Source organism: Falco rusticolus, chromosome 8 (genome assembly GCF_015220075.1).
Source record: "Falco rusticolus isolate bFalRus1 chromosome 8, bFalRus1.pri, whole genome shotgun sequence".
NCBI lineage: Eukaryota > Metazoa > Chordata > Aves > Falconiformes > Falconidae > Falco > Falco rusticolus.
The window spans coordinates 51,706,767-51,734,239 of record NC_051194.1 but is presented as its reverse complement, the minus strand read 5'-3'; the positions used below and the strand labels follow the sequence as shown (position 1 = coordinate 51,734,239).

The window sequence follows — 27,473 nt, the reverse complement described above, 5'->3', positions numbered from 1 at the left end:
AATGGCAGTGGGAGAGAGAGCATCAAGGGAAAGATTTTAAACTAATTTGAGATTTCAACTGCATAGCTCAGGTATGCTAACATTGTTGTTCCTGGTTTTATACAGATCAGTTCATGGGTTTATTTTTTTGAAGTTATCGTTTTAGTTTGAACAGGAAACATCAAGCTGTACTGTGGGGGCAAACTTTATTCATAATAGTCTTAGGGTATTAAGATACCTGTTATGAAGACAGTAATAATGAAGTTTTGCTGATGGGGAAAACTCATTAATTGTGAATCCTCAATTTCACTGAATATTCCAGAATAGAACAAGTGAAATAAGGTGCCCAAGATACCAGTCTGAATAGCTTCTCCCAACTCTGCTGAACTTCATTCTACACTGAGCTAGTGTATATAGCATTATAACCAGTAGTAGACTGCACAGAGCAGGGAGTGGAGGTGAGCACTGTCCTGCATTTAGAAGGACTCTGGCTGCATGGTCACCACGTTATATTTGCTGTGGAACAGAAGTTTGCTATATGTGGGGGAGTATGGCGCTAAATATTTAATTAGCTGAGGTCATATGTCACCTAAGTGTTCATCAAAGACACGTTCATTTTATGCCTGCACACTCTTACATACTAACTTATGAGTTGGTAAGTGGGCATAAACTGGTAAATTCTGAGATTTTTCTAGAACTGAAATGATCGCTTTTAGTCGTTTACAGTTTCTGCTTAAGCAGGACCTGACAAATAGCCTAGCACAGTCAGTGCCACAGTGATGCCCGAAGCATGTCATGAATTTCTTCACAGTGTTAATGTATTTGTAATCATTGTAATGGGTTATGTCAGTAGCAGTGTCTTATTCCCAAAAGTGCAATTGGCGTGGTGCAGGCCTGTGTTATGATAGAGCCCTTGAGATGAGATCGGAAGGCAGGCTTTTTCATTCATTCTAGATTGCTGTAAACTGAAATAGCTACCAGGTAGGTGCTGTCAGCAGCAATTTTTTTCTTCTGGAGAAGAAAATCCGTATTTGCAAATGCCTTTTAAAGTTTGAATATTGGCTTACAGCTGTAATGTGGCTATATTTTAATTGTGCGGTAGAAATGTGCTCAAGTATTTGACAACTTGCTACATTATTGTGGTCAACTGGGCTCTTGACAGACCTTTCCTGCATTTGAAATCTTACAGCAAAGGGAAGTTTAGGAAGAAAAATAACAAGTGTATTTTGTAAGTATAATAGAAATCATAGGACACTTGGATTTCCTTTTTGAAAGGATAGATTGGCAAACAGAACTCGTCTCAATAATAGGACGGTACCTGCTCGGAGGCATAACTGGTGTGATTACCTGCAAATTGTTAGAAAAGATAAGCAAAGAAAACAAACAAAACACCCCAACCACCAAACTGTAGTACAGGCTGAAAGTGTAAACTTGATTGGTGTTTTCCCTTTCAGTTGGCAATTGTAAATCCTCATTTTTGTCCTGATTATGCATTTTCAGTTTAATAAAACTTATAGAATTGCATCTTCTTAAGCGTGATTTCTTGTAAGAGTAGCATGAGAACAATGGGCAAAAATATGCAGAAGACTAATGGTTGGGGGTGTCTTAAATGTTGGGTGACCAAACAAGTATGTATTAAAAGTGGGCAAGTTTCACAGTGTCTTCACTGAATCTAGGAATGCTTTAATGGTGTCCATTTGGGAACAAGAAGTCATTTGAAAACCTTGGCTATGACTGCTTGTATTTTGTGATGTGTTAAAGCAGGAACACCTGTCAGGAAGGAGTCAGTCTCAAGTTTAATTTTATTTTGTTGTTTCACAAAAAGAGTTTCTATTTGTTTAGTGGGACTTGGGGGTTTTGCCATTCATTTAACAGGATTTAATGGTACGCTCAGAATTTAAGTAAATCAGATTGACAGAAGCCTACTTGGTATTCATTTTTTAAAAGGTTGCTTTTCCCATTCTAATTTCTACAGTATTTGTGTAAATAAGTGTCTTGTGAAGATAAAAATCTCAGTCTGTAGTTTAATTGTACAGCGTTATTAAAACAGCTGAAACCACTACTCGGACTGTGACAACTTCAGGGACTGATCTAAGAAAATTTTTAATTACATTGAAAATATGTTTCAAGTAGAACAATTACAGAAGCTGTATCATTTAATATGTAAAAGTTTTATTCAGTCTGTGAAATCTAGCAGTCATGCAGATTCCAACATTGTTAGCAAATCAGTTCCATAGGATTATGAAATATCTCCCTGTGACCTATTCAGATTTGTGTTGAAATATTTATTCATGGTTTGAAACAAGTTTGTTACTGTAGGGCAGACAGAACATGTTATACAAGTGAAGTCAGCTGTATTTTTCATATACCCACGGCGTAACACAAATTGATAGCTTTGATACCAGCCTTTGTACTTGATTGATGTATATTTGTTTTGGCAGGGGTGTTGCCTTAGATATTGTCCTTCTTCCCCTCCCACGGTCTCTCCCGTTGGCTTTTGTACCCAGTTCCCTGCTCAGCGTAACCACAGTGGTACAGTGCAGCTGTCGGGGCACCGCTGGGCTGGAGCAGGCACCTGGGAGTAGGAGGCAAGGGATGCCTCAGCTGGCACTTGTGCTGCGAGAAATGAACATCAAACGATGTCTGTATTTCATCTGAAATCAAGTACTTAGATCTGTAGAAGGATTTTGCATAAGTGCAAACTAAGGATTGCTATTTATCATTATTGCCTTTTTCATCTTCATGTTATTTTAACATAATCAGAATAATCTTTGAAGTTAGCGAAGGTACTGTTTTTTTCCCATTATATAACTGGCCAAGGTAAAGCACAAAGCAACAAAGTAACCTACCTAAGATCAGGCTATTCTGTATCAGAGCCAGAAACAGAACCCAAATTTCTCTTTGCTTTGTATTTCAAATTCTGGAAATTTTTTCTTTCCCTTAGGGGGAAAAAAAAAAGGCATTTACACATATCTAATGTATGCAGTCGTGTGCCCTCATACAAGATACAGTTATCTATCTGAAGAAGGTCACTCCAGCTGATGCCTTGGAAACAGAAGCTGCATGTCGGTGGAGATTATTGATCTTGCTAGGGTCCTCCTGAGGTTAAAGCCTTTATCTCCTCACTGGGTCATTCTCACTGTTTCAGCTTCTTACCCTGCTGAGTGCTGGCCATGCCTCTGTCTCCTCCTGACTGCTCTGTTGGGCTTGTCAGGTTTCTGCAGCCTTTTCTGTCCTTAATTTCCTTCTGCTCAAGGATGTCCCCAAACAGCTGCATCTCATATCTGTGAAGTATCTTTGAGAAGCAGATTCTTTTGCCCAGAAGCCAGCTGAATCTCCATTTAAGCAGGGATAGGGTTAGAGGGAAATAGCCCCTGCTAAAGCCTCTCAGCTGGGGAGGAAAGACAGCTCTCAGCAGGAACAAGGAGAGGTTCAGCTGCTCTGCTGGCCACCTCTGCTCACCGACATGGACACGGGATTGCAGCAGAGAGAGCGGCGTCTTCAGTGATGACCCGGTGCTGGATGGGAGCTGAGCGAGGAGTGGGAGTGAGAGGGACTGAGAGCTGCTGATGCTGACTGAATGAGAGTGCCTAAGGGAGAAGAAGGGAAGATACTGCTCACTGTGTTCCTCAGGGACCCTGGTGCGAGATAGGAGGGGGATTTTTGGCTGACCTCAGCTTCCTGCTTTTTGCTTCATCACTCAGTTCCTTCCAACAGTAATTTCATCTGGGAAATACCTGGTAAGGCAAAGTACAGTGTTAGAGGGTGGAGAAATGTAACGATTACCGTTACCTTAAAGTTACAAAAGTCTTAAAATATTTAAGTCCTAAAAAGAGAATCTGGTAAAAGTTAGAAATTATGTGGCCATGTAGAGAAGATGATTGGGGAAAATGGGAATGAGGGAGGATTAATGGGAAAACGGGACATGTGCTTTCATGTTAGACTTTGTCCTTCTAAATCATAGAATCATTTAGGTTTGGAAAAGTCCAGCTGTTAACCCAGGACTGCCAATTCCATCACTAAATCATGTCCCCAGGCACTGCATATATGTGTTTTTTAAACACTTCCAAGGGTGATGATTCTACCACTTCCCTGGGCAGCTGTTCCAATGCTTGACCACCCTTTCAGTGAAGGATTTTTTTCCTGATATCCAATCTAAACCTCCCCTGGTGCAACTTGAGGCTGTTTCCCCTTGCCCTGTTGCTTGTTATCTGGGAGAAGAGACCAACCCCCACCTGCCTACAGCCTCCTGTCAGGTAGTTGGAGAGAGCAGTAAGGTCCCCCCGAGTCTTCTCCTCTCCAGACTAAACAAGCCCAGTTCCCTCAGATGTTCCTCATAAGACTTGTGGTCTAGACCTTCCCCAGCTTCATTGCCTGTCTCTGGACACACTCCAGCACCTCTGTGTCTTGTGGTGAGGGGCCCAAAACTGAACAGGGCATTTGAGGTGCGGCCTCACCAGTGCCAAGTGCAGGGGGACAATCACTGCCCTGGCCCTGCTGGCCACACTGTTTCAGATACAAGCCAGGATGCCGCTGGGCTTCTTGGCCACCTGGGCACACGGCTGGCTCATGTTCAGCAGACCGTCACCCAGCACCCCCAGGCCCTTTCCCACCAGGCAGCTTCCCAGCCGCTCTGCCCCAGGCCTGCAGCGCTGCGTGGGGCTGGTGTGAGCCCAGCGCAAAACCTGGCAGCTCTCCCTGTTGAGCCTCATGCAACTGGCCTTGGCCCATCGGTCCGGCCTGTCCAGATCCCCCTGCAGAGCCTTCCTGCCCTCCAGCAGATCAACACTCCCACCCAGCTTGGTGTCATCTGCCAGCTTCCTGAGGGTGCGCTCGATCCCCTCATCCAGATCGCTGGTAAAGACATTAAACAGGACTGGCCGCAGCACAGAGCCCTGGGGAACACCGCTTGTGACCGGCCACCAGTCAGATGTAGCTCCATTCGCCACCACTTTTTGGGCTCAGCCATCCAGCCAGTTTTTTACCCGGTGCAGCGTACACCCATCCAAACCATGAGCAGCCTGTTTCTCCGGGAGATGCTGTGGGAGATGGTGTCAAAGGCTTTACTAAAGTCCAGGTAGACACCATCCACAGCCTTTCCCTCATCCACTAGGTGGATTGTCTTGTTGCAGAACACCACGATAGGAGGAGCTGGAGCAGATGCATACCTTTTGGAATACCACGAGTGTTATTTGAATTGGCATTGGCCAGACAAACACAACCTTTAGTAACCATCAATGTTTCTAAAATGTCAGACAGGTTTAACTCACAGCTCTGTAGCACATGCCTTCAAATTTACAATTACAAAACCTTCTATGTGCAAGAAGGTACACTATACTGAGTTGTGCTGAAAGTATAGAAAAATACTCTTGAATTAAGGTAAGTAGGAAGAGCTGAGTTTTGGTACTAAAATATTTGCTACACTTGAGGATTACAGTTGAGGATTACAGTATTAAGCTGATTTAGGACTTTAGATCTGAAGTACTAGGACATAAACCAGAAGTGTAATGAAAGTTTTTTTTCAGAACTCTTTCTCACCCTGTTTTTATTGATTTTGAATTTTTACTTGAACAGGTAACTTGTCTAAAGTTGTGTTATAATTCAGATTCCATTGCATGTTTAGGGAAATGATTTTGAAATAAACACCCCATACAGTCGTGTCCATTAAATCAGTGCATTTTTCATTGCCTGCTGAGAAGGTTGACAGAAAAAAAAATATTCCTGAACCTCAGTCAGTGGTGTGCAGTTTTAGTGACAGGACATCAGCCCTCTGTGTACATGGCGGCGCAGGGCTGGTGGCCGGCAGACGCAGCATCATGCCTCCGTGCTGGGGCTGGCTCCGTTGGATAGAGACCGCTCCTCCGGGGTGCCCCCAGCACCCTGCTTTGGCTTGGCACAGCCTTCCCACCAAGGAAGTGGCTGGCGAGGGGGGGACATGGGTTTGTGGGAGCGAGGGGAGAGCGACCGGTTGGTAGACAGAATTCCTGGGCTTCAGATCTCTGGAAGATGTGAAAAATGCAGGCAGAGCTGCCATTTCTAAAAGGTTTGGGGGGGTTTGTTTGTTTGCTCACCCATATAAAAATAGGAGTTTCAGTCTTTTGATGTCATTTTTTGGGCTCTATTTTTAGTGCTTGGGAACGTTACAAATGTGAAATATTTAGCTGTTGAGCCTATTGAATTTAAAATAACTTAAAATAGCTTTGAAGAGGCTTTCTGAAGCACTTTTTTTTTTTTTCCAGTTGCAGTACATGCATTATTTGATCCAGTGTTTTTACAGAGGCTGAAAGAGTGCCATTATGTTAAAGCCAGTGGTACCATTTGGTTTGATAAGGAGGAAGTCCTGTTGGTCCAAGATCAGTATAAGGAGATAATGTAAATTTTTTTTCAGCTTTTATATTAAAAAGCATTTTTCTGACTATTTTATTTTGATATTGAAGCCCAATACGTTATTAAGCGCCTAAATTAACTTTCCATTAAGCTTGAAGGCAAGGTTGAGGTGTACTCAAATGCAGTTTTGCCTCTAAAAGAAAAATATTTCTTTTATCTCTGTAGTATCCCAGGTATTTATTGATATATAAGGAACTTCAGAAAGATAATCTAAATTTGGGGTTGGTTTTGAGTTGTTATTCATTATACATACATCATGATTATAAGGATCTGTTCAGTAGTATAAGAAATTACACTGAAGGTGCCCAAACTCGCAGAATAAAAAGGTAGAAAGGGAAGTTGTATGGGTGTTTTACCAGCTCAGAAATTACTTCTTTACAAATGTGACAAGCTGCTAATTCACCTCTCCATCTAGTCATTAAAGACAGAACCCTTAGGGATGGCATAACCCACTTTACTGCCAAAGAAATTACCACACATGCTTAATTTTTAAGTTTCATGTATCCATGCAGCCTTCAGTTGCGAAACGAGCAAAAAAGGCAGATGTAATACCCACAGCCTGGCTCTGGATCAGGTGTTTGGTGGCAGCTGGTACCCCAGAGGAGGATGGATTCCACCTGTCAGGCTGCCTGGCCACAAGGGCAGTGGGGGAGCCCTTGTCTTCAAGACACAGCCCAAAAGGTGAAATCTAAACAGCATTTTCTTCAGCAGATTTTTAAAGAGAGATCTGCCCACTGAAACTGCCATCACGAATGACTGCCTTCTGTGTGTAACAGGATTCCTCTGGAGCATACTATGGAAAATAAATTTTACAGCCCAAGCTGTATGATGTTTTGAGGCATTCTCTGAGGAGGCAGACAGAACCTGTGATGCATCGCTGCCAGGTCATGATGTTACTGTAAGTCTCATGAGAATCTGGTGCTTTCTTACAGCTCAGGTTCCATACAGCGATGCAATTGTGTGAAAAATGAATTAAAATTTTAGCTCTCCTGATGTGGAGAGAAACATGAAAAGATGTGTCGTAAAGGACACTTCATGACAAGAAGTGTATAGCATTTTATATAAAAAGTTAAAATTGGTCAAATACGATGATGCTAAGTGCAAAGTGGAAACATTTTGGTGACTGTTTAAATCTTCTCTTCAAATAATGGAACAATGAGAACTAAGTGCAAATTTTCTGCTTCATCTAAGCCAATAGACTAGAAACCAGGGATTTGCTCTTAAGTCCAGGGAAAACATCCGTTTTCAGTTATGAAAGAAAATTGCCTTTGGGTTACTGGTTGGCAGGATTATTTTGTTAAAAGAATGTTGCACCATCTCCCACAAAAAATACAGTTCCTGTTGTGCTTTTCACCTGCGTTAGCACTGAGTCCTCCGCCCTCTTCCACAGAAGTTTTCTTGCTAACTGCATTGTGCATTCCGGTGCCTCCAAAAATTGTATGTGAAATAACGTTTCTCACCTTAATGGTTTAAATATTGGAGGTGGTCACTTGATAGGTGTCAGATATTTACATTTTAGACTATCTTATTACAAAATTTGGACATGGATTTTAATTTTATTAATAGTTTGTCACACGCTTACAGAAGAATGCATCCTCATTTCAAATGTGCAGGCTCATACATCAGAACTGGGATAATAGTTGTTTTAAAACTATAAATATTTTTTTTATGTATATGTTCTTGTGCCTATAAAAGCTTAGGTGAATGGCTAAAGTTGTTAATGAAATGGCTGGGTTTTTTTCCTTTCATCATTCTCACCTGTGCATAGGTTTAATGGAAAACTGGCAATAGCTCCTGCTGGACCTTCATTGTAAAGGTCTGTAGAATATAACTTCAAGGTATTCTGACCTTGTAGTTCCAGCTTAACTGAAAATGTGCGCTTGAATGCATTGAGTTATATTGGTGTGTGATTGAGATTCTTGTTTACATATGTGAAATCTGACACATGTCCATGGTATCTAAAAGGCTACTAACATATTTCTTAATTTTGAGTTCTCTGCCTTTTTTTTTTTTTCCACATTTTGTTTCCTGCACTGAATGAATTTAAGATTTACGTAAAATAATTCAAGTTGTTTTGGTATAGTGTTTATATTGGAGGCTTTCTTGTCATTTACTCTAGCATGATGAAGACTGAACTCTCTTGCTGTGGGACAGTGGGTCAGGAATGAGGTAGTGGTCAGCTGGTTGGAAAGAAATGTTGATTACTATCCAGAAAAGAGGAGAAAAAAGACCCGATGAGGTGGTTTGGTTTGGTTAGAATGCGCTGCTAGAGCACAGTAAGGGACGAGGGCTTCTTTTACACTTTGTAGATTTCTAGGACACGTTTGGTACAAGCTATGTGTAGACACAACAGATAAACAGATTTTGATTGAGATCTGTGGGCGCTTGGAAAATATTGCTAATTGTATGCTTTTTCAAAGGACTGTGATCTTATCGCTGTCATGACAGTTGTGCAGGGCTTCTATGAAAAGAAATGCGACTTTAAAAGCAAGTAGAATTAATTATACTTGAAAAGTCTCTTTTCCAATCTGCAGAGCACATTTGCAGTCATCTGCAGCTTGAAGGCCACGTTGCCCCCACACTTCAGCCTTCATCGCGCTGTGCTGATGACTGAACCGTAAGGTTTCCCCTCATGCTTCTGATCTCATCCTCAGTATCATTAAGATTCCTTAATGGAAAAGCAACTTCTGCAACAGATTGGTAATGAACATATTGAATCTATCACATCAAAGAAATAGTTGTAGGATGGCGTGAAGACTGCTTCTTTTTAAAGTGATCTGTAGATCTTTGAGTCCCTGTGTAATTTTACTGGCTTTGATCAGAGTCCATACAGCTGTAGTTGTTTTGAAGAATCAGATGTTATTGTTGTGCTGTGGAGGTTAAAGGGTTCTGTTTTCCTTACTTGCTGGAGACTAACATTGCTACTTACTTGGTGATATGGCAAGTTAAAAAAATACTAATATTTTGGTACCTATCAGCTGTAAGACCACTTGGCTTCTGATACATTGATACCAGAAATTCTGTGGGAACGAAGGTAATTATTTTTAAAACTGATCTTCATTATATAGAATAATTGTATGTTTCTCTAAAATGTTTTTATACAATGTGTATCTAAACTTAAACACACGCATATTTTCTAGAATTATTTACTACTTTGTGACAGATACACAGCTGTGAGTCATTTACATGAAGAGTAGCAGATTTCTAAAAATGGAATGAAAAGATATAATAGCAATATAGAGATCTTGTGGGAATTTGTGTGCAAATGTCCTTTATTATATGATCACCCCCATATAAATACATAGCATTGAAACAACATTTCAAAGCCTAAGGTTTCATACCAGAGTGTTTAAAGATTAGAAAGAAACAATGTCGTTGCTTGCACAGTTTTAAGGCCAACTCCTCGTGTGTGTTTGTGTTGTGATACTGCCTTTAATTATACAATCAAATTTTTCCCCATGGGATGCCTAGTTTTTCAGTAGGGCTAACACTCAGCGCCTTGTCTTGTGGCTGCCTTAAGATGTCTCATCATAATGATGATTGCTATGGTGTCGCGGGGAGCTCTGTGGCCATCATGGTGTAGCATCGTTGGTCTAGCAGTAGAGAGTAGTTTTCAGGACAGCTTTCAGGCGCTGTAAGGAGGAGAGTATCCTTCCTTCTCTTCATTTCCCATTCTATTCACTCCGTACCTTGTAATTTTAGTAGTAGTATCAGGAGCAACAATCTGCTGAATGGTGGAGTAGGAAATGTGAAAGCTCGGCATGAGTTCCTCATGGTTTGTCAGTTAGGCTGGAGTAATTTACCTTCACAGCACAGAATCTGGTGCTTGAACTGACACAGTAATGTCAGTAGTAGGGGATTAGTTGATGCTTTATCAGGGATGGCCACAGAGGGAAGATATATTGGGGTGGAGAGAGCTAAGAGGGGGTGGCTGTCTGTGGGTTTTACAGTATTTGCTAATGGGAAAGGAAGATAGAGGAATTAGCATCCTCTTTCTGGCTCCCAGGGAAGAGTTCTGTATGTTTACAGAGTCTTTTGCCATTGGCTGTTGTTACCTGGTTTGGTCTCAAGTTTTCTCTGACTTCTCAAAACTTTCTTTGCTAATAGGATAAATTCTAATTTTAAAGCAGAGAAACAGGAAACATATAAAAAAGGCTTTAAATTTTAACAGTTGAACTACAGGGTAATAAACAAAGCTTTTTCAAGCATAAGCACGAGTTGGAATACTTTTGCATTAATATTACAAGCTTATATCTATAGCAGAAAAGTTAATTTGAAGGAAGAATATTATTCCTCCTGATGCTGTTAGCACTGCCAGCTTTCTTCATTCTGTGTCAATCCTGTGGAAGGTTCGGAAGGCAGCAGTAGACAACCTCCATGTGTGGCAACATGGAAGCTTAATTTAAAAAAAAATAAAAATGAGCAAAGATATTGTATAAGTGCTTGGAAACTATTGTGGCAGTGATGCCTGAGAGAGAGAAATCTTGAATGTGGTAGAAGTGCCTGCAGGGAGTATCTGAAGTGCAGGGCTGGGTTCAGCCAGATGACTCACTTCTGAGTACTAGAAGCATTACCCTTCATAGTGTGCTCTGAAATACTTTCTCAATTATTTGTGTGTACCTTCAACAAAATTCTCTCTGTACACAGGAGCTGTTATGTTTGGGTTTTTGGAACCAGAAAACAAGCTCTTTATTGATGGTGAGGTCAGGACGCTTCTGGGAATGGTGGCTTGTTGTTTACCAGCTGCTCCCCAGCCAGAAGGAGGTCGTCTCATTTTTAATACGAGTCGAGCTTTGTTTCTTTTTCTTATTTAGGGGGAAAAATCAAGGGGAAAAAAAAAAGACTTATGCTATTTGCTCTGATATTTCTTTGTGATGGGATTGGTGGACTTCAGAAAAATACTGACTAGTATCAGAATTACTGGCAGAAATGTTTCAGGGTAGAAGTGTGTATGTGCTGAGTGCCTTCTGAATGGCATCCTCACAGTACTGCTTGAAGAGTGGGTAGTCCTGTGAGTGGTACTCTCCCTTTCCCATCCAAGTGGGATAAGAAGTTGGCTCTTACGGTGTTCCAGGCCTTACAACAGTTTCTGTTGGTTTTAATTTTTTTGTTTTGTCAGGTTTTGTTTTAGATCAGGGAGCCTAAGTGGAAGTTGGAAATAAAAACCTCACACATAAATAGCAGTGAAACAAGCAACTGCACTAACCTCTGCTTTCAGCAACAGTAACATAAACTTGAGGAAGCTTTGCTGATACTTAATGCATACAAGCGTAGGTGGAATTTGGCTCAGCCGTCAACTCCTCAGTCACTGGATTTTCTAGAGTCTGCAGCTAATTCTGCTCAGCATATGCTATTGATTTTTTTATGCTATACATTGGTTTGGGAATTAATATTCAGACACCAGTCTTCCCAGTCTGAAATTTGACACTGGTGTTTGACAGCTTGTTCATCGTTCAGTTTGCATTTGTCACTGAAGAAATGCCCAAATATTGGTAATGATCCCAGAAACTCAAATGCGGTGGTTGAATAGTAGTTACGTATGTTTAAAGTCAATTTGTACTATGACATGATGAAAAAATACTGAAGGTGTGGGGCAGCTGTCTTGGCATTTTGTGCATAAACTTCAAAACCAGAGTCCACTGGTTTGGGAATGGGGTTGTTAACCGTTTCAGACCAACAAAGTCTTCAGAAAATCTTTGTTTGTGCTCTGTGATGCATCTAGAACTACTGATAAGAAGTGAGATATCAAATAAATTTTCTTGTTCAATTTCCTGATCATAAGCATTCATGGGTTTTTTGGACAGGACTATGTTCATGGAAGAAAACATGCAATTTGCATAGGTGTGTGTTTTACATGCCTATTTAAAAAGTGCCTTGCTTGAAGGTTAGTAATTACTTTTATTGACCCACACTGATGTGCCCTCTGGTGAGTTAATTAAAATGCATCTCCAGTTAATACCAAGAGAAATACGGCTTGTGTGCTTATGTATATGTATAATAAAATATGCAGTATTTTACGTAAAAGTAGATAAAAGAGGAAATGTGAAACTCGAAAAGTGCCTGGAGAGGTCCTTTCAGGTTTTGGCTTTGCTAGCATTTCTCGTACAGGCATTTAAAAGGCAAGGCTGGTGAAATATATCCGAAGAAAGAGATGGATTGAAAACCTGAATTATTTAATAAGACTCTAGTTAAGCTTTGGAAGGTTTTAAAACTGGGTCAATAAGTGACATATCTTTTTTGTTCTATTTAAGAAAGTTTGATAATCTGACAACATCAGAAGTTATTAGTCATACAAAGCAGATAGATAGCAGATAGATGGCAGATAGAAACAATACTTTGTGGGGGTTTTGGGGCCATCTGGGCTTTTTGTTACAGTGTTTCGTGCATTTCTTTTTAGGTAGATTTACAAGTAAAAGACAGTAAGGTTGTCCTTGCTGGGAAATGACTGGCCATCATATGCAGCGTTTTACCCACTTGTATTGTTTTGAGCTGCATGTTACCACTCCATTGAGATGTTCAGTTGCCCTTATTAAGAAATTTGTATTTATTCTTAAAATAAATGTTGCTCAACAACCTGATAACAGTAACTCACCCTGTAGGACAGACTTTGCTTTTGGAATATTGACAACATTATTTTTAAATGTTTATAAGAATCAAAAATTGGTTCGAGATAAGCCAATCTAAGATTTAAGAAACAACTTTGCTTTAAAAAAACCTAAAACATTCTTTCCTGTTGAAAGCCAAGGGAGCGCTCTGAGGTTACCTGGCGGCTGCACGGCTACCCCCTAAATAGAAAGAGCCCCCAGAGGGGATGGTCTGTCAAGGAAGGAGAAAGCAATGGTCCTTTTTCTCTGCATGTTTTTCTACAGCTGATCGGCACAAAACGTTGTTATTTGGAGATTTTCTAGTGGCTCTGCAGCCTGCATAATGCCACCATTCACAAGCTTCTAAGGGGAGAAAGAGCAAGTGTGCCAGTGCAGCCAGACCTGCTAAATAACCAGTGTTGCTGATGCCCTTGCCCTGGGCCATGCTAGCAGTGGAAGAACAGCAAGATCCTGTTCCAGGGTAGAAGAGGCATGTTGTTAACCCTTTGTACAAAGAGCTAAAGTAGAGCAATCAGACTTGGGTTTCGGATAGCATTTGATAAACAGTGGTGATGGGAAGGTTGCCGATGGCTGCACTCTAGGTCTGTTATCAAAGAAAATAGAGCTGAGATTACAGCAAAAAGCTCAGCCCCTCAAAACCTCCATTTTCTTAGTATATGCTATGCACTATCTTGAACTGATGCAAAAGTCCGCCACATTTAATATCTATTTTAAAAGATAAGCCAATAAAATGTAAACTCCATTCACAAAAATATTAGTAATTTCCTTGCCAACAGTTATTCAGCTTCTTACACTTGTGTATTATTTCATATAACTTTGTATGATGTAAGTTTCCTTTATGATGTTTTTTAATATATATGTGTGTGTGTGTGTGTATGTTTTGAATTCAGCATTTAGAGGAGAATTGTAACGTGTTTCTTTTAATCTCCTTGCAAAGAAAGTCACAACACTTCTTCCTCAGTACAGTGCTCTGTGGCAATAGCTGCTTTTCTTGGTGAAACTTATTTTATCAGAATCAGTAGCGCTGGTATTTCTTTTGACTGAACAAATTTAAATGTGATGGTGTTGGGATTATCACAAGCTGCTTCTTATTTAAAGGATTTATCAGATATAAGCTGCATGTTATTTTTGGTGGGTGATTTTTCACATACTTCTATCACAGCTGAAACTCTCTGGTTATTTTCTTTTACCAGCTTTTTATTATTTCCTCTTAACATTATGCTTATGTAAAAGTGGAAGCTGTTGTCTTACAAATTTGCTTTCTCTTCTTATCTGGTTCTCTTGTGTCTGTCCACACTGGGAATTGGAATAAATTAATCATGTTTAATTTATCTTAAATGCAGTTCAAGTGAAGTAAATTTGTCAGTTTATTCAGCTAGTGTAGACTGGGATAAATTGTATTGCAGTCTCACCTAAAAGTTTACCCAATGTTTAAGCCTTGTGTGCATTTTATATTTTGTGGTTTTAGCATAGTTAGGGCTCATTACAGTCTTTTAAGGATACTTTTAGCAATATATAAGACAAGTTTAGACATGGTTCCCAAACTTGGTTTTGAAGCCAAAGTAAATGAGGCCTTGTAGTGCCACATTCCAGTGATTCTGACATCAGAGGAATATCTGCAGTAATAAATTTTTATAGTAAAGTCGCTGAATTTTTATATGGCTGCAAGAAGCAAGACTGGAGTCTGACATGGAGAAGGATTAAGCTAACCATTCAAGACACTAACAGATCTTTTTCGTGAAAACTTTTTCCCCCTGTGGGAAAAAAAGCAACAACCAAGATATATTTTGACAAAAATCAAATGTTAATTTAAAAAAAGGCTCAATAAAACTGGTTATTTAATCTTGTTTAGGTTTTTATTACTGTTTCAGGTTTCCTGATACTCTGCTGCAGGTTTCCTGATATTCTGCTGCAGTCTGTGGAGGTATCTCTGTCCTTTTTTAAATTAAGGAGTGAGAATTATGCTAAAAATTATCTTGAGCACTGAACAAATTAAAACCACAAAATATTTTTGAAATATTTGCACAAATCGACTTGTATCTAATGTATGTTGTAGATATTTGAATACAATAATCAGTTTTCATCATACTTGCAGCACTATTAGCAACCATTTTTGAGATTTTCATCGGGGAAAAGTAATAAAAAAACCCAACTTGTAAATGTTACAAACCTGACTCATACCGGGGAACTGGATTGTGGCACAGATAGCAGAGCAGGAGTGCATCGACTTGGCCTTGTGTGGCTGGGCTGAACTTTGCCAGCTAGATAGAACATTCACTTTCTGCTGTTGGTGCCTCTCTATGGTGGCAAAGAAAGGCTGGGAAGAGCTGCTGACACACGGGTGCTCAGCTGTGTTTGGGCCGATCCGCTCTTTTGACATCCCTAGGTTTTAATAAGAAAGTGTGCAATGTTTTACAACCCAGAGTACAATTTTTTTTCCTCATTTTTGTAATAACAATTACATGTTTTATATTGCTGATTCTTTCATATTTATAATTAAAGTCTTCATCTTGTTTTCTTTCAGATTCTTCTCATTCTTTTCATCGAGATGAGACTATAGTTATTGCCCTTGCATCTGTGTCTGTACTGGCTGTTTTGATTGCTGCTCTGTTCTTTGGATACAGGATGCTTGCAGGTAGGGTTTAACAATCCTATTTTATTTTTTTAAAGATTGTTCTTTTGACTGTTTCTCAAATTTATACTTATGTCTTCTGTTCTCCCCAGTCCCTATTATATGCTTGTACATAACACTCCCTTCTCTCCCCTCTGACACTTTATGGTGATAGCCCATTCATAACAGACCAGAGAGATTTATCATTTCTCCAAGCTGGCATTTTGGGACCCATTTTTCTTCCACAAATTCTCTGCTCAGCACAGCTTAATTGAGATTGTGGGCATGCTTTACAGTTATTGCCAGTGACATTCAATTATCAAAATAGTTGTGTAGCAGATAGCCTTAAGTTTGTAGCTATCAGCACCTTCACTGCTGATTTACTGACTCCAAAAAGATTTTACAGGGTTCCTTTTTACTTGCTATGTCCTTGCCTACCGTACGTATTTTTGCCGAGTCCCAGGTAAGTTGTATTGTGTTCACTGTAGCATGGCAAAAAAAGTAAACTGTCTGATTCCCTCCCCTTCCACAGGAGACCGTAAACAGGGTCTGCACAGTATGAACATGATGGAGGCAGCAGCATCAGAGCCCTCATTGGATCTGGATAATCTAAAGTTATTGGAGGTAAATGTTCAGCTCAGTCTCTTAATCTCCGTTTTTATTCAGTGTAACGCTTGTGGTCCTCTCACCTCCCAGGTATAGTTACAGAAATGAATGCGTCAGTGCTCCTGTAACGTTTCCTTCTAAATCATAGTTTAAAGAAGAAATTAAAAGAAAAAAAGGTTACCGCAGTTACATTTTGCCTGGTTTTGTTAGTAATATTGTTGGTATTATCTAGAACGTGTTCTACCTTGAGAAGAAAATACTGAACACTGGGAGGTAATGGGGGGAAATTGGGATGTGCTCTATTTCAGCATCGCATCAAAAGATCCATCTTTTTGCTTGACACTGATTGCTTTTAAGTACAATGTCACACCATAGTCATTTGAAATGCTTTAGTAACACTATTGGAATATAGAATTTACTGCAGATAGGGTAGTATGTTTCAGTAGTGGTGCATTTATGTAGGGTCATTCTTCACAGTGGGCTACTGTCTATCTCCATGGCAACTAGAGGCCAACCAGAACTTTCTACTCAGCTTGGTATTAGATACATCATCAGAAAACAGCAAAATGTTATGCTTTCAGTTGGTATGCTTGATAGAACTTACGGAAATTTTAAAAGCTTTTAGCCAGAAATAAATCAATAGAATGACTGAGAGAGATTCAGAGAGTGGTACTTTTTTTTGCCCGTTAGAAATCACACCTAGAGATGCAGACTGCAGACATGCAGCATGGTGTGGGTTAGTGGTCACAGCAGGCTAATCAGCAAAGAAGCTTGGGTGCCTTCTGCCAACAAAAAAGTACTTGAAGCAGAGTTTACAAGGGTGTTAATGATGCGTATTGTAGAAGTGTGCAAAGCCCCAGATGAAATTACTCATACTGATATGTGGTCTTGGAAAAAGCAGTGACTTTGTTGGTGGAGAGATCTGCTATGGGGTCTTCTGCCCTCTTCCATAAATCCCAAGGAGCTGACTCCTCACCCCCAGTCATGGGGTGCCGTGGAACAAATTGCCTTAACCCGTGTTTGCCTTTTGACATCTTGAGGTGGCGGGGAATACATTTTGAGTTAGTACCTTGAAGTGACTCGCTGCTGCTTTGCAATTCGCTGATATAGGAGGACTGAGAAACGGAAAGTCTATCTGTTAAAGGATACTTTATTGTTGCAAACTTTCCTTTTAGACAATTTTATCATCTTTAGAAACATTACTTTTGTAACCCTTCTGCTTCCCATTTCTCGTCCATTTGTAAGTATTTTAAAAGTGAAAAGGTACTGCTCTGTGAAATCCTTACACTTTCATGTCTAGGTCTTCCTGAAAATTATTTGATTTAAATAGATGTTTAAATTCTTATGTAGTTAGAAATTTTTGAGCTTTAGAAACTAGGACTCTTTCTGAAGGTGGTCCTACTTTTTGGTTTAGAGGAGAGATCACATCTTTCTTCAGTTGCCATGGAGATGGGAAAGGCTGTTCTGTGGACTTTGTAACATAGTGGGGGCTCAAATAAAGTTTCACAGGTAGTAAGGAATTAAGTATTCTTTTCGGTTAAAACCTGCGTACCTCTTTTGATACCTGTTTTGCACTACAAATGGATATATTGTTATTACTAACCTGAAAGGTACAGCTTATAAAGCTATCTTAGACCTAAGAACTTCAGCTTCGTGTCCGTGATCTCTGAAGTTAATTAAAATTTATCTCATAAGTTACAAATGTTTAGTAGGCAGAACTTTAATAAGAGAATTAGCAGCACAAAACACATAGATTTTATTGATTCTATGTATGAAACTGCCGAATAGATTATCATTTATTTACTGGGTATTCAGACTATAGATCAATTAATTAAGATCTAAACTGGCCTGTCCTGAGGTTTCCAGCTGCAAAATAGCTTTTATGATAGTATTCTAATTCTAGTTTTCAATACAAAATATTGACTATTCACTAATTTTGATAGTATAAGTCAGCACAAAAGTTGGCGTACAATGTGTAGAGTGAAACCTCGGATTTTGTCTTCATTTGTTATTTAGTGAACTAATTATTTACATTTTTTTGCAGTTGATTGGCCGGGGACGATATGGGGCGGTGTATAAAGGCTCCCTAGATGAGCGTCCAGTTGCTGTGAAAGTATTTTCTTTTGCTAATCGTCAGAACTTTGTCAATGAGAGGAACATTTACAGGATTCCACTGATGGAACATGACAACATTGCCCGCTTCATTGTGGGGGATGAGAGATTCACTGCAGATGGCCGTATGGAGTATTTATTGGTGATGGAATATTATCCCAATGTAAGTGCTTCAAAGAAATCAATTGGGTTGGTTTAGATTCCTAAGAATAGCCATATTAAAAAGGATGTACTTTAGCATTTGCCAGTGTTTTTCATTGCTTCTGCTTGCACAGCAATGTAAAAATAGTCCATATAAATTATGATTTTAATGAACCTTAGTGTGGTTTACTGTAATAGGCTTTAAGATTTCCCAGTGAGTGCTACCAAATGTAGTCTTACAAATTTCTAGCTGTAGTGTTTGATCTTGGTTGTGGTGCAGGTTTTTTAGTCAACTGTGCAACATTCAAGGACAGAATTTGAAGAGTTGTTGTACTTACAAAGGATTTAATAAATTTCAGACTTCTTGGTATGAAGGCATTATCTCTGTTACGGTAGTTATGACCTCACTAAGTAGCTGTAAATGTTGGGGTTTTTGTAATGGAACATAATAGATCCGATACTGTTGTCAACCTTTTTTGTGGTACTGTAAATCATGTTGGCTTTTTAGCCTATTATCTTCTTTAAAGCTTTCTGTGGCATACCGTATTTATTTTGCTGTACCATATATTGATGATGTAGGACAAGTCTTAAGAAGGCAGCTTTACTTTCCAGAACTGTATCTTCACACCTCCTTAACTAACTGGATTCTTGCATCCCTCAGATTCATTGAGTTCCTAATGTTCTCTGTGTGTGTGTACACATGCATAGAAACAAAAAAATGTTTTAAAAATACACAGCATAAATGTGACTTTCATGAAAAATCATATAGTTTAATATATATCAGGGTTATATATATGAAAAGGCAAAAAATTATATTTCATAATTTGGGTTTTCACTTGTATATGGGAAAGAACTTTAATTGTTCAGTTAAGTAATGTTTTTTAATGAGCTTTTTGGTCTCAAGTATGAACTCATACTATTATTTGCTTCAGTGTGTAAAGGTGATTGTTGAAGCCTGATTGGTGATGGGGACAGTAGGACTAAAGCTGCTTATTCAAGTAGCAAAAAGAAGCAGAACAGCAATAAACAGCAGTAATGATGGCCTGTCTTAGCGTGTTTTAGGCTCTATGTATATGCTTGTGTTGAAAATTAAATGTGTATGTCTATATAAACATCTAAATTATGCGTAAAATTTAAGGCAACATAAACACTTCACAAATACATGAAGAGTATCTTTACTGAAACTTTTAAGTGAGGACACACTTGGTCATGTTGGCTTTTAAGAGATGGTCATTTAAGAAGAGATTGCAGGAACTAGGAACAACCATAGAAAAAGCTCAGTCATGCCATACCAGATGGACAGTGGCGAGGCACGTCAGCTCTGGCCTGTTCTGGCAGAGTAGGCTGATTTTCAGCTAATTGAGTTAAGTGAAATCAAGCAAGTCTTCTGCTCCTGTGAGGGCATAGCGTAACTGCCTTAAAAGGTGATCTGGTTTTGCTGTTTTCTTGAATGAATGAATTTTCAGCTGAAATGTAATTTGATTGAAAATTGTCTTGTTGCTTATATAAACAGGATCTCTTAACTATCTGATTAAATGCACAGATGAGGTTTATGACATCGTATTATCAGAGTCTTTCTCAGTATGGTATTAAGAACAGCAAGATTAGACTAAAATCAATCCACTGGTGGTTTGGAAGTCATTGGAAAAAGTGCACAGCAGGTGTAATTAATGCACAGTGTGATCCTTAATTCAGAGAGCAGATGTTCTGCTGTATGTGGAGCTAACAGCAGAGAAGGAAGCCTGCTGTGGCAGCCCTCCTAAAAGGGAATTGCACTGTTCAAACTGAAGTCATAAATCTTATTTCAATAAGGAGTGGCCCACCGAAGTCGTGCAGGTGAAATGCTCCCCATCCAAAACATCATTCTCCCTCAAAATACTTTCCTCCTCAGAAATACGAACATGCAAACCGAAACATTTTCACACAGAAAATTGTTCTTGGTGTTGTCTTGGTGAAAGCGAGACAGATAGGTTTGACCCAAATTGTGTTGTTATCCAAACATGCCTTCTGACCAAAGGAAGTACGTAAGTAATAAAACGAAGGATATGTCTATTTATCAATCAGCATGCTGTTCTGATGGTATTCTGAGGTGTGGCAGGTGAATAAGCAGTGAGTAATTTGCAAGGATGACATAACAGGAAATAGGTAGCAGCCACAGTTGTGCCCCCCCCCCCCCCCCCAGTAGTCAGACATTCAGGTCTTTTTAGAACAACAGAAAAATTGTTGTAAAACACATACAGAATCTTGCGATTGTTAAAACAAAGCCATCATTTTTATCAAAAGTTATAATCAGAACAAATGTCCCCAGTTTAACATAACTCATGACTAACAAGAATAATCTTAATTACAAATATATATGTCTCTAAATCTTGTCGAAAGCTTTTCCTGGCTGTCATTTATATTGAACTTCACTGAAAACATAAAATCACAGCCCTCAGCTAGCTTAAAAAATAATTGATGGCTGGCAAGCTCTACAGCAGAAAGATCTTGAAGTGGGTTTGAGATCTTCACACACCGAATGTCAGTCACACCATGACAACAGTCCTGTGGCCTCCGTTAGAATGGGTTGGAATCTCAACCCACTAAACCAAGAAAATCCCTTACCACACCCAAAGCTGCTGGCATTTGAAGGCTAATAAGAGCCATATGTATTTCTTTAAAAGCTTTAAATGCTGAGAAAAAAATGTAAATTTCTGTAACTAATTTCTGGGTTGATTTCAAGTTCATATAACAGCATTTTAAACAATGAAAAAAATGCTTGTGTAAACCTGTATGACACTTGGTCTGTGTTTTCACCGAGGAGGTTATTTACTTAGGGGTTCCTTGTTCTGCAAGGCTAAGTCTGAAAAGCTGTAAGACTTTTGTAATTCTATTAAGGAGTGTCAAGAACTTGAGTTTAGTTTTAGCATTGGATTCATAAAATGTCTAATGCTTCGGTCACTTTAAATTCTGGTATCTGTGTGCCTCCATCTGAGCTGTGCATGTGTTACATACCTGAATGTCAACTCGAAATGGATTTGAATGGCGCATACCAGCTTTTTTTTTTTTTTTTTTTAAACCAAATATTACATAACTAATTCTGCAATGAAGTGGTTTTGGTTGCACCTATGAGAAGATATTACACATTGGTACCTCTTTAAGATTACAGATTTAAATAGGCAAAACCAGGGTAGTTTGTAGACATAAATGTATTGTAATATGTATGCACAGAGAACTGGATGACTTTGTTCTATATGCATGGGGATATAGTTTGTTTAAACAGAGTACATTGTCATTGGGACTATGTGCATAAAAACTGCCCAAACGTGTCATAGTTTTCAGGTTCTGGCTCTTGTTTCAGATAATGGCCTCAATTTCTACAGTATCTTAGTATCATCAATGACACCCTTCCTTCTGGTTTTCTTGGAGATTCCACCACAAATTACTAAAAATACCCCATTTTTCACATCTAACTTCTCTTTCAAAAAAAGGGGAACATGACATTCTTTTTTTCTGTTTCTTCGGTGCATGTGGCATTCTGAATTCTGAATTGCCTCTGCATTGGTTTTTTTTTTGCTTTGATACCTAAATAGATTATAGCAGGGGAGATGCCAGCGAGAGATGTTGAATATTCTTCTGTAAGTGCTAATGGTTTAAAGGCCACTGTTTAGTAACCCAAGCTGTTAAATGTCTGCAGTTACCTTTCTTCTTCTGTTGTTCAACAAGACTTTTTCAGAAGCATAAATCAAATGTGTGCTTTGCTTTTGTTTTGTAATTAATATAATTATTCCTAAAGGCAATCCCTGTTATTTTGTGATAAATTTTCTGTTCTGCTACTTTAGATGAAACAAATGGCAGCACTTGAAATTAATGAAACTTTGGTCCAGTCTGGTGTTTTAAAACATCTGGGTAAACACAGTTGCAGGATTACACCTTTCAGGAGCAATGGGTAAAACTGACTGTCCTAAAGATTTTGAGTTGTTCAAGTGGGCAATGATTTTAATCCAGATTTATTTTATTTTTTTTAGGGTTCTTTGTGCAAATATTTGAGTCTCCACACCAGTGACTGGGTGAGCTCTTGTCGTCTGGCACACTCTATAACTAGGGGCTTGGCCTACCTGCACACGGAGCTACCTCGAGGAGGTAAGGCCAGGAGGGGATGCCAAGACGTTCAAGATACTCTTATTTCTATCAGGTAGTAGATTCCGGCTTTTCTTTTTTCTCCGTGACGGTACGGTGAGTAGGGAATGATGAATAGAAATAGAGATTACTCAGAACTTCTGCTGTGTTCTTCCCTTCTGAACAATCCCACGTCATGGGCTCCATCTATGACACTTGTATGAAAACATGGAGTGAGAGCCAGCACAGCCCCAGAAAAAGGGAGGAGGAGGAGGAGGAGGAAGCAGAGCAGCGCGGTGCTGCTGTATCATGGCAACAGATGACTGAAGACCTGAAGTGCTGGATGTCTGTCTAGCAGAGAACAAACAGATGGGGTGTTCTGTTTGTTCTTGCAGTTCAGACACAAATCACCAAAGCAATTTCTAGTTTGTGTGAACTGTATACACAAAGAGAAATAATTAAATCCTCTAGCTCCGTTGTAGTTTGATTTATCATATCCCTTGATTTTTGTCTCAGGGTGTGGGCCCATCTTCGCTGCATGCAGACAGTACTGCTGGGCTTCCAGCGTTCTGTTAGAGCACCAGATGTGACAACCTACTGATTTATATCTTCTATCTCTGCTCATGTGCTTCAGCCAGCGTTGCAGCAGCTGAAATATCATGATTATAAAGCAGATATTCTGAGATCTGTGATGTATCAGGCTGCAGAATATGGCCTGGCGCTGAAGCATTAGCTTTTTGGCAGTAAATGAAAGGATGGTGTCATTAATTCTGATCTTAAGGTGCTAATGTTAAGATTAAAATTCCATACTGTGTATCCCAAACGTTAAGCATCAGCTCTAGCAAAGAATGACGACTGAAGATGCGGCTAGATGTGCCAGGCTGAAAATACCTAAATCAGTATTCCTGTGGGCCATTGAAACTGCAGCTATGATCTTAAGTTCATCATTTTGAAATGTGCAGACAGGTGTGTCCATTAGCAGCCAGAAAATGTGTAAACCTTCCATCATAAAGAAGAGAGAGCCATAGGCTGATCTATGAATGCTAGGAAGGAACTCATGGAATAGAATCAATTCCACAGTAAAGCCGGTTCTATACTGCTGGCTGCTTTACCAACAAAATAAATTTGCATATAAACTAGGAAAACTGAAGTTATTCTTTGGAAAAGATCAGAGCACTTGCAAGATGAACATGTTCAGACTCTCTGGAATAATATTGTCTATGTATCTTCTGAATAGGTGCCAGTTCCAATCGTAACATAAATAGTTGATGCTGTATTTGACACGGGACTGTGGATATGAGAGAGAGCATTTGGAATGGCTGTCAGGGCTGTGGCTGCAGGTCTGTGCTTAAGTACACAATGCCTCCCCTGCCAAAATAATGCCAAAATACCCTGGCAGGAAGCTTATTGGCAAACATTTAAACTGTATATAGCCTAGTATGTTGTATAGTTACAGTGAAACTGAATGCCCGTCAGTTTTCTATAGATAGCATACTGTGGAGCTTATTATAAAGAAGCAAAAATGTTAGCTTTCTAAAAGAAAAGTTGATTTTCTGTTTGTAATAGCTGAGCAGACATGATGAGGTCCTCTCATTTTGCCAAACAGTAGAACTGCTCAAATAGTAACAAGCACTTCCATATGTCCAAATAGACCATTACAAACCTGCAATATCCCATCGTGACTTGAACAGTCGCAATGTACTGGTAAAGAATGACGGAACATGCGTAATTAGCGATTTTGGACTCTCCATGAAGTTAACTGGAAACAGACTGGTACGCCCAGGTGAGGAGGATAATGCCGCCATTAGCGAGGTAAGTACAAATGAAGATACACCAGTGTGTAAAGGAAGACTAATTAGTGTGGAAGTAACACAGAAATATTTGTGCCTGTTGTTATATGGTTAATGTGAAGGTGGTACAATTCCTGTGAGGGGGAATTGCGGCAATATGAGTGAGAAATAGCTGAAACCTTGGTAGGAAGAAACTGGTTTTATTCTCCAAAGACTAACCTAGCATTTTGAAAGGTGATAGATTGGCAGCCCTGGAGACTGAAGGTTTCTGTGTGATGTATGAGAATGTGCAGGGTAGGTTTGGTTGACGTGTTGTTGGCCGATGATGTGGTACAGATCCCTTCAGTCTTGTACTGCAAGTATTAACTGAAGTCCAAACATTCTCTGATGGGTTTGCTGTTAATTTTTCCGATACGGTGACGTAGCGCATTCTGCATCCTACAACCATTTCTCTGTGTGTCATCTGCAATTTTCTGGACTTTAAATGGATACAGCTAGGAGAATGAGTGCATGTAGAGAGACATGAACCAACTGAGAATATGAACAAAATAACAGGGGATGCCTGAAAGAGTAACTTATGGGAAAACATCAAAGAATAAAGATTGTTTAGGGAAGTGAAGACAGACAGAGGTCTTCAAATATGTAAACAGCTGCTGCAAAGAAAAGGAATAAACTGTTTGCGTTCATTGTGGATAGGACAGCAGGTAACAGGATTATGTTGTAGGAGGGAAAATATAAGTTAGTTATGAAGAAACCTTCCTAATCTGTAGAAGGCATCCAAGGTCTGGAACAGACTGCTGAGGAGGGCTATATAGAATTTGCATCATTTTATGAATTTAAGGAACAGATTGGGAAAAACATCTGCTAGGAGTGGGTTAGAATGGATTCTGGGCAGAAAGAAGAAACAAATTTCTTAAGCTTTCTTTTTTATGATGCTGTGATTCAGAGAGTGGGGGTTTTAGCTGTTGTTTCCTTTTTTGTATAAGCATAGATATACTGTCACCTGAATGTAGGCTACTAAAATACAGAAATACACTCTTAAAACAAAGCATGAAAGTCCCTAATACTTCTGTGTATTTGTTGTCTTTGTGCTTTTACAGAAAACCTTTACATTTCATTCAAAGAATGTGTTTCACGGTGCTTGTCACCTTCTCTTAGAAAGCATGTGCTACATTAACAATGCCTAGTGTCGAGGTCCTTTTATTAGATCTCCTCTTACTGAACAAAGAAACGGGGAAACCACTGTTTAAAATGCAGGGATACGGAATAGTCCTGGGACAAAATACTTACTGGGACATCACTACTTACAAGTAGTGATGGGTGATTGCTCTAATCAAACATATGTCCTAATGAAAATTAATAGATATCTTCCAAGACTGTTAATAACCTTTGAGGATGCAGGGGACAGCCTTGCTGACAGTCCAGGAATAAAGAGAACAGGTTCCTCGTCAGCAGCGTCCTCTTCCATTATGATACATGCCTTGGTGTTTAACAGAGTAATTCCAGAAAAAAAAAACATTTCTGCTATATCATATTGTATATGAGAACATTGAATAAGGGACAAAATTATTTTGTTTTGGTACATACAAAAAAGTGACAGAGCAGGGGAAGGGTTTTGTTATGACTAGGCTCCTGAATCTAGAAGCTGGGACTTGCATTTTCCTTAACTGTAGAAAATATCAAGGTAGGTTATTAAAAAAAATTAATCTCCATAATAAATTGAATTTGGAAATTGCTTTCTGACATGAAGGTTTCATTTTATGTTTCTCCAGGTTGGTACGATCCGCTATATGGCCCCAGAAGTGCTTGAAGGAGCAGTGAACTTGAGGGACTGTGAATCTGCGTTGAAACAAGTAGATATGTATGCGCTAGGTCTTATCTACTGGGAGATATTTATGAGATGTACAGACCTCTTCCCAGGTAAGTAAAAGAACTGAAAAAAATGTAGTAGTAGAAAGTGGTACCAGCAACCAAAGCTGCTCCCTAGCCATAGCTTTTTAAAGTGAAGAAGGGAAATAATTTTCTCCATTGTTTTTGCCATTAAGTCAGTGCCATCTAGCGTTCAAGACGATTGTTATCAATACAGTGTATCTGAGTGTGAAGCATGGTTCATGCTGAAAGACTTCAAATTACCTGTTTAAGCAGTTTGCAGGCCTTATGCAAAGTTTAATTTGAGCATTATTATTATCGCCCAGAGTTTACAAACACTGAGAGCTGGGCTGATGGCAAAGGCAGTACTTTCAGTTCTTAGAACTGATAGAAGTGCCTGAAGTGTCTTTCAGACTTTCCTCGTGAGAGAATGAATGAGAAAGTGCTGTGGTTTAATTTAGCCTTTAGTCAAGTCATGCTTTTATTTATGCTAGTGATGTTGAAAAATCAGGGGAATCCTCCATACCTGTAATATAAACCAAGAGGAAGTAGACTTCTAATTTTGTGTCACAACACCATCTTCTTCCCAAGATACAGCTTACAGAGTTATTCTGACATGCACCGTTCTCTCTGTAGTGAATGTACTGCACTTCATGTGCAGAGACTTGTAATCTTGCTGGGCTTCCTCCCAGATGAATATATCCAGTCAGCAGTGTTTCACAGAAATTAGGTGTCATCCTCAGGCTCTCAGACATTCGAATGTGCCACTCAACCAGCAAAAACTAAAGATGCTATCCTTTGAGAGGTTGCTGAAAAACAATTTATTTGCAGTTCAGCTTTTTTGGTGAAGTTAGATTTTTGAGGAAAGTAGAGAACCTCTCAACAGACCAACTTCGATACTACCTTTCATCACCTGAAAGCCCTTGCTCTGCCTTTTAGTCTGTGATATTTTCTTTCTTCCCTTTGCTAACAGGGGAATCTGTGCCAGAGTACCAGATGGCTTTCCAGACAGAAGTCGGAAACCATCCCACTTTTGAAGATATGCAAGTCTTGGTGTCTAGAGAGAAGCAAAGACCAAAATTCCCAGAAGCGTGGAAGGAGAACAGCCTGGTGAGAGACAATTTTCAAAGAAACAATCTTTTCACCAGATACAGAGTGACCTCACTTCTTAAAAGCAATTTTTTAATACATTCTTTTTTTAAAAAAATTGTTAGTATTTAAGGTTTGGGAGCTGCTTCTGTCTGGACTTGTTAAATACTGAATTCATTTTTTGAA

The 27,473-nt window shown here is 39.3% G+C and overlaps 1 protein-coding gene across 4 annotated transcripts in view; it reads left to right on the top strand.

Moving 5' to 3' along the window:
• Positions 1 to 27,473, top strand: part of BMPR2 (bone morphogenetic protein receptor type 2) — a 109,649-nt gene that overhangs the window by 66,824 nt on the left and 15,352 nt on the right. For all 4 annotated transcript variants that reach the window (XM_037396954.1, XM_037396955.1, XM_037396956.1 and 1 more), the window contains exons 4-10: positions 15,496 to 15,606; positions 16,115 to 16,206; positions 18,233 to 18,463; positions 22,449 to 22,563; positions 24,191 to 24,351; positions 26,102 to 26,249; positions 27,172 to 27,308. In XM_037396954.1, coding sequence (XP_037252851.1) covers positions 15,496 to 15,606; positions 16,115 to 16,206; positions 18,233 to 18,463; positions 22,449 to 22,563; positions 24,191 to 24,351; positions 26,102 to 26,249; positions 27,172 to 27,308 — 995 coding nt within the window. The remainder of the gene's footprint in view (positions 1 to 15,495; positions 15,607 to 16,114; positions 16,207 to 18,232; positions 18,464 to 22,448; positions 22,564 to 24,190; positions 24,352 to 26,101; positions 26,250 to 27,171; positions 27,309 to 27,473) is intronic.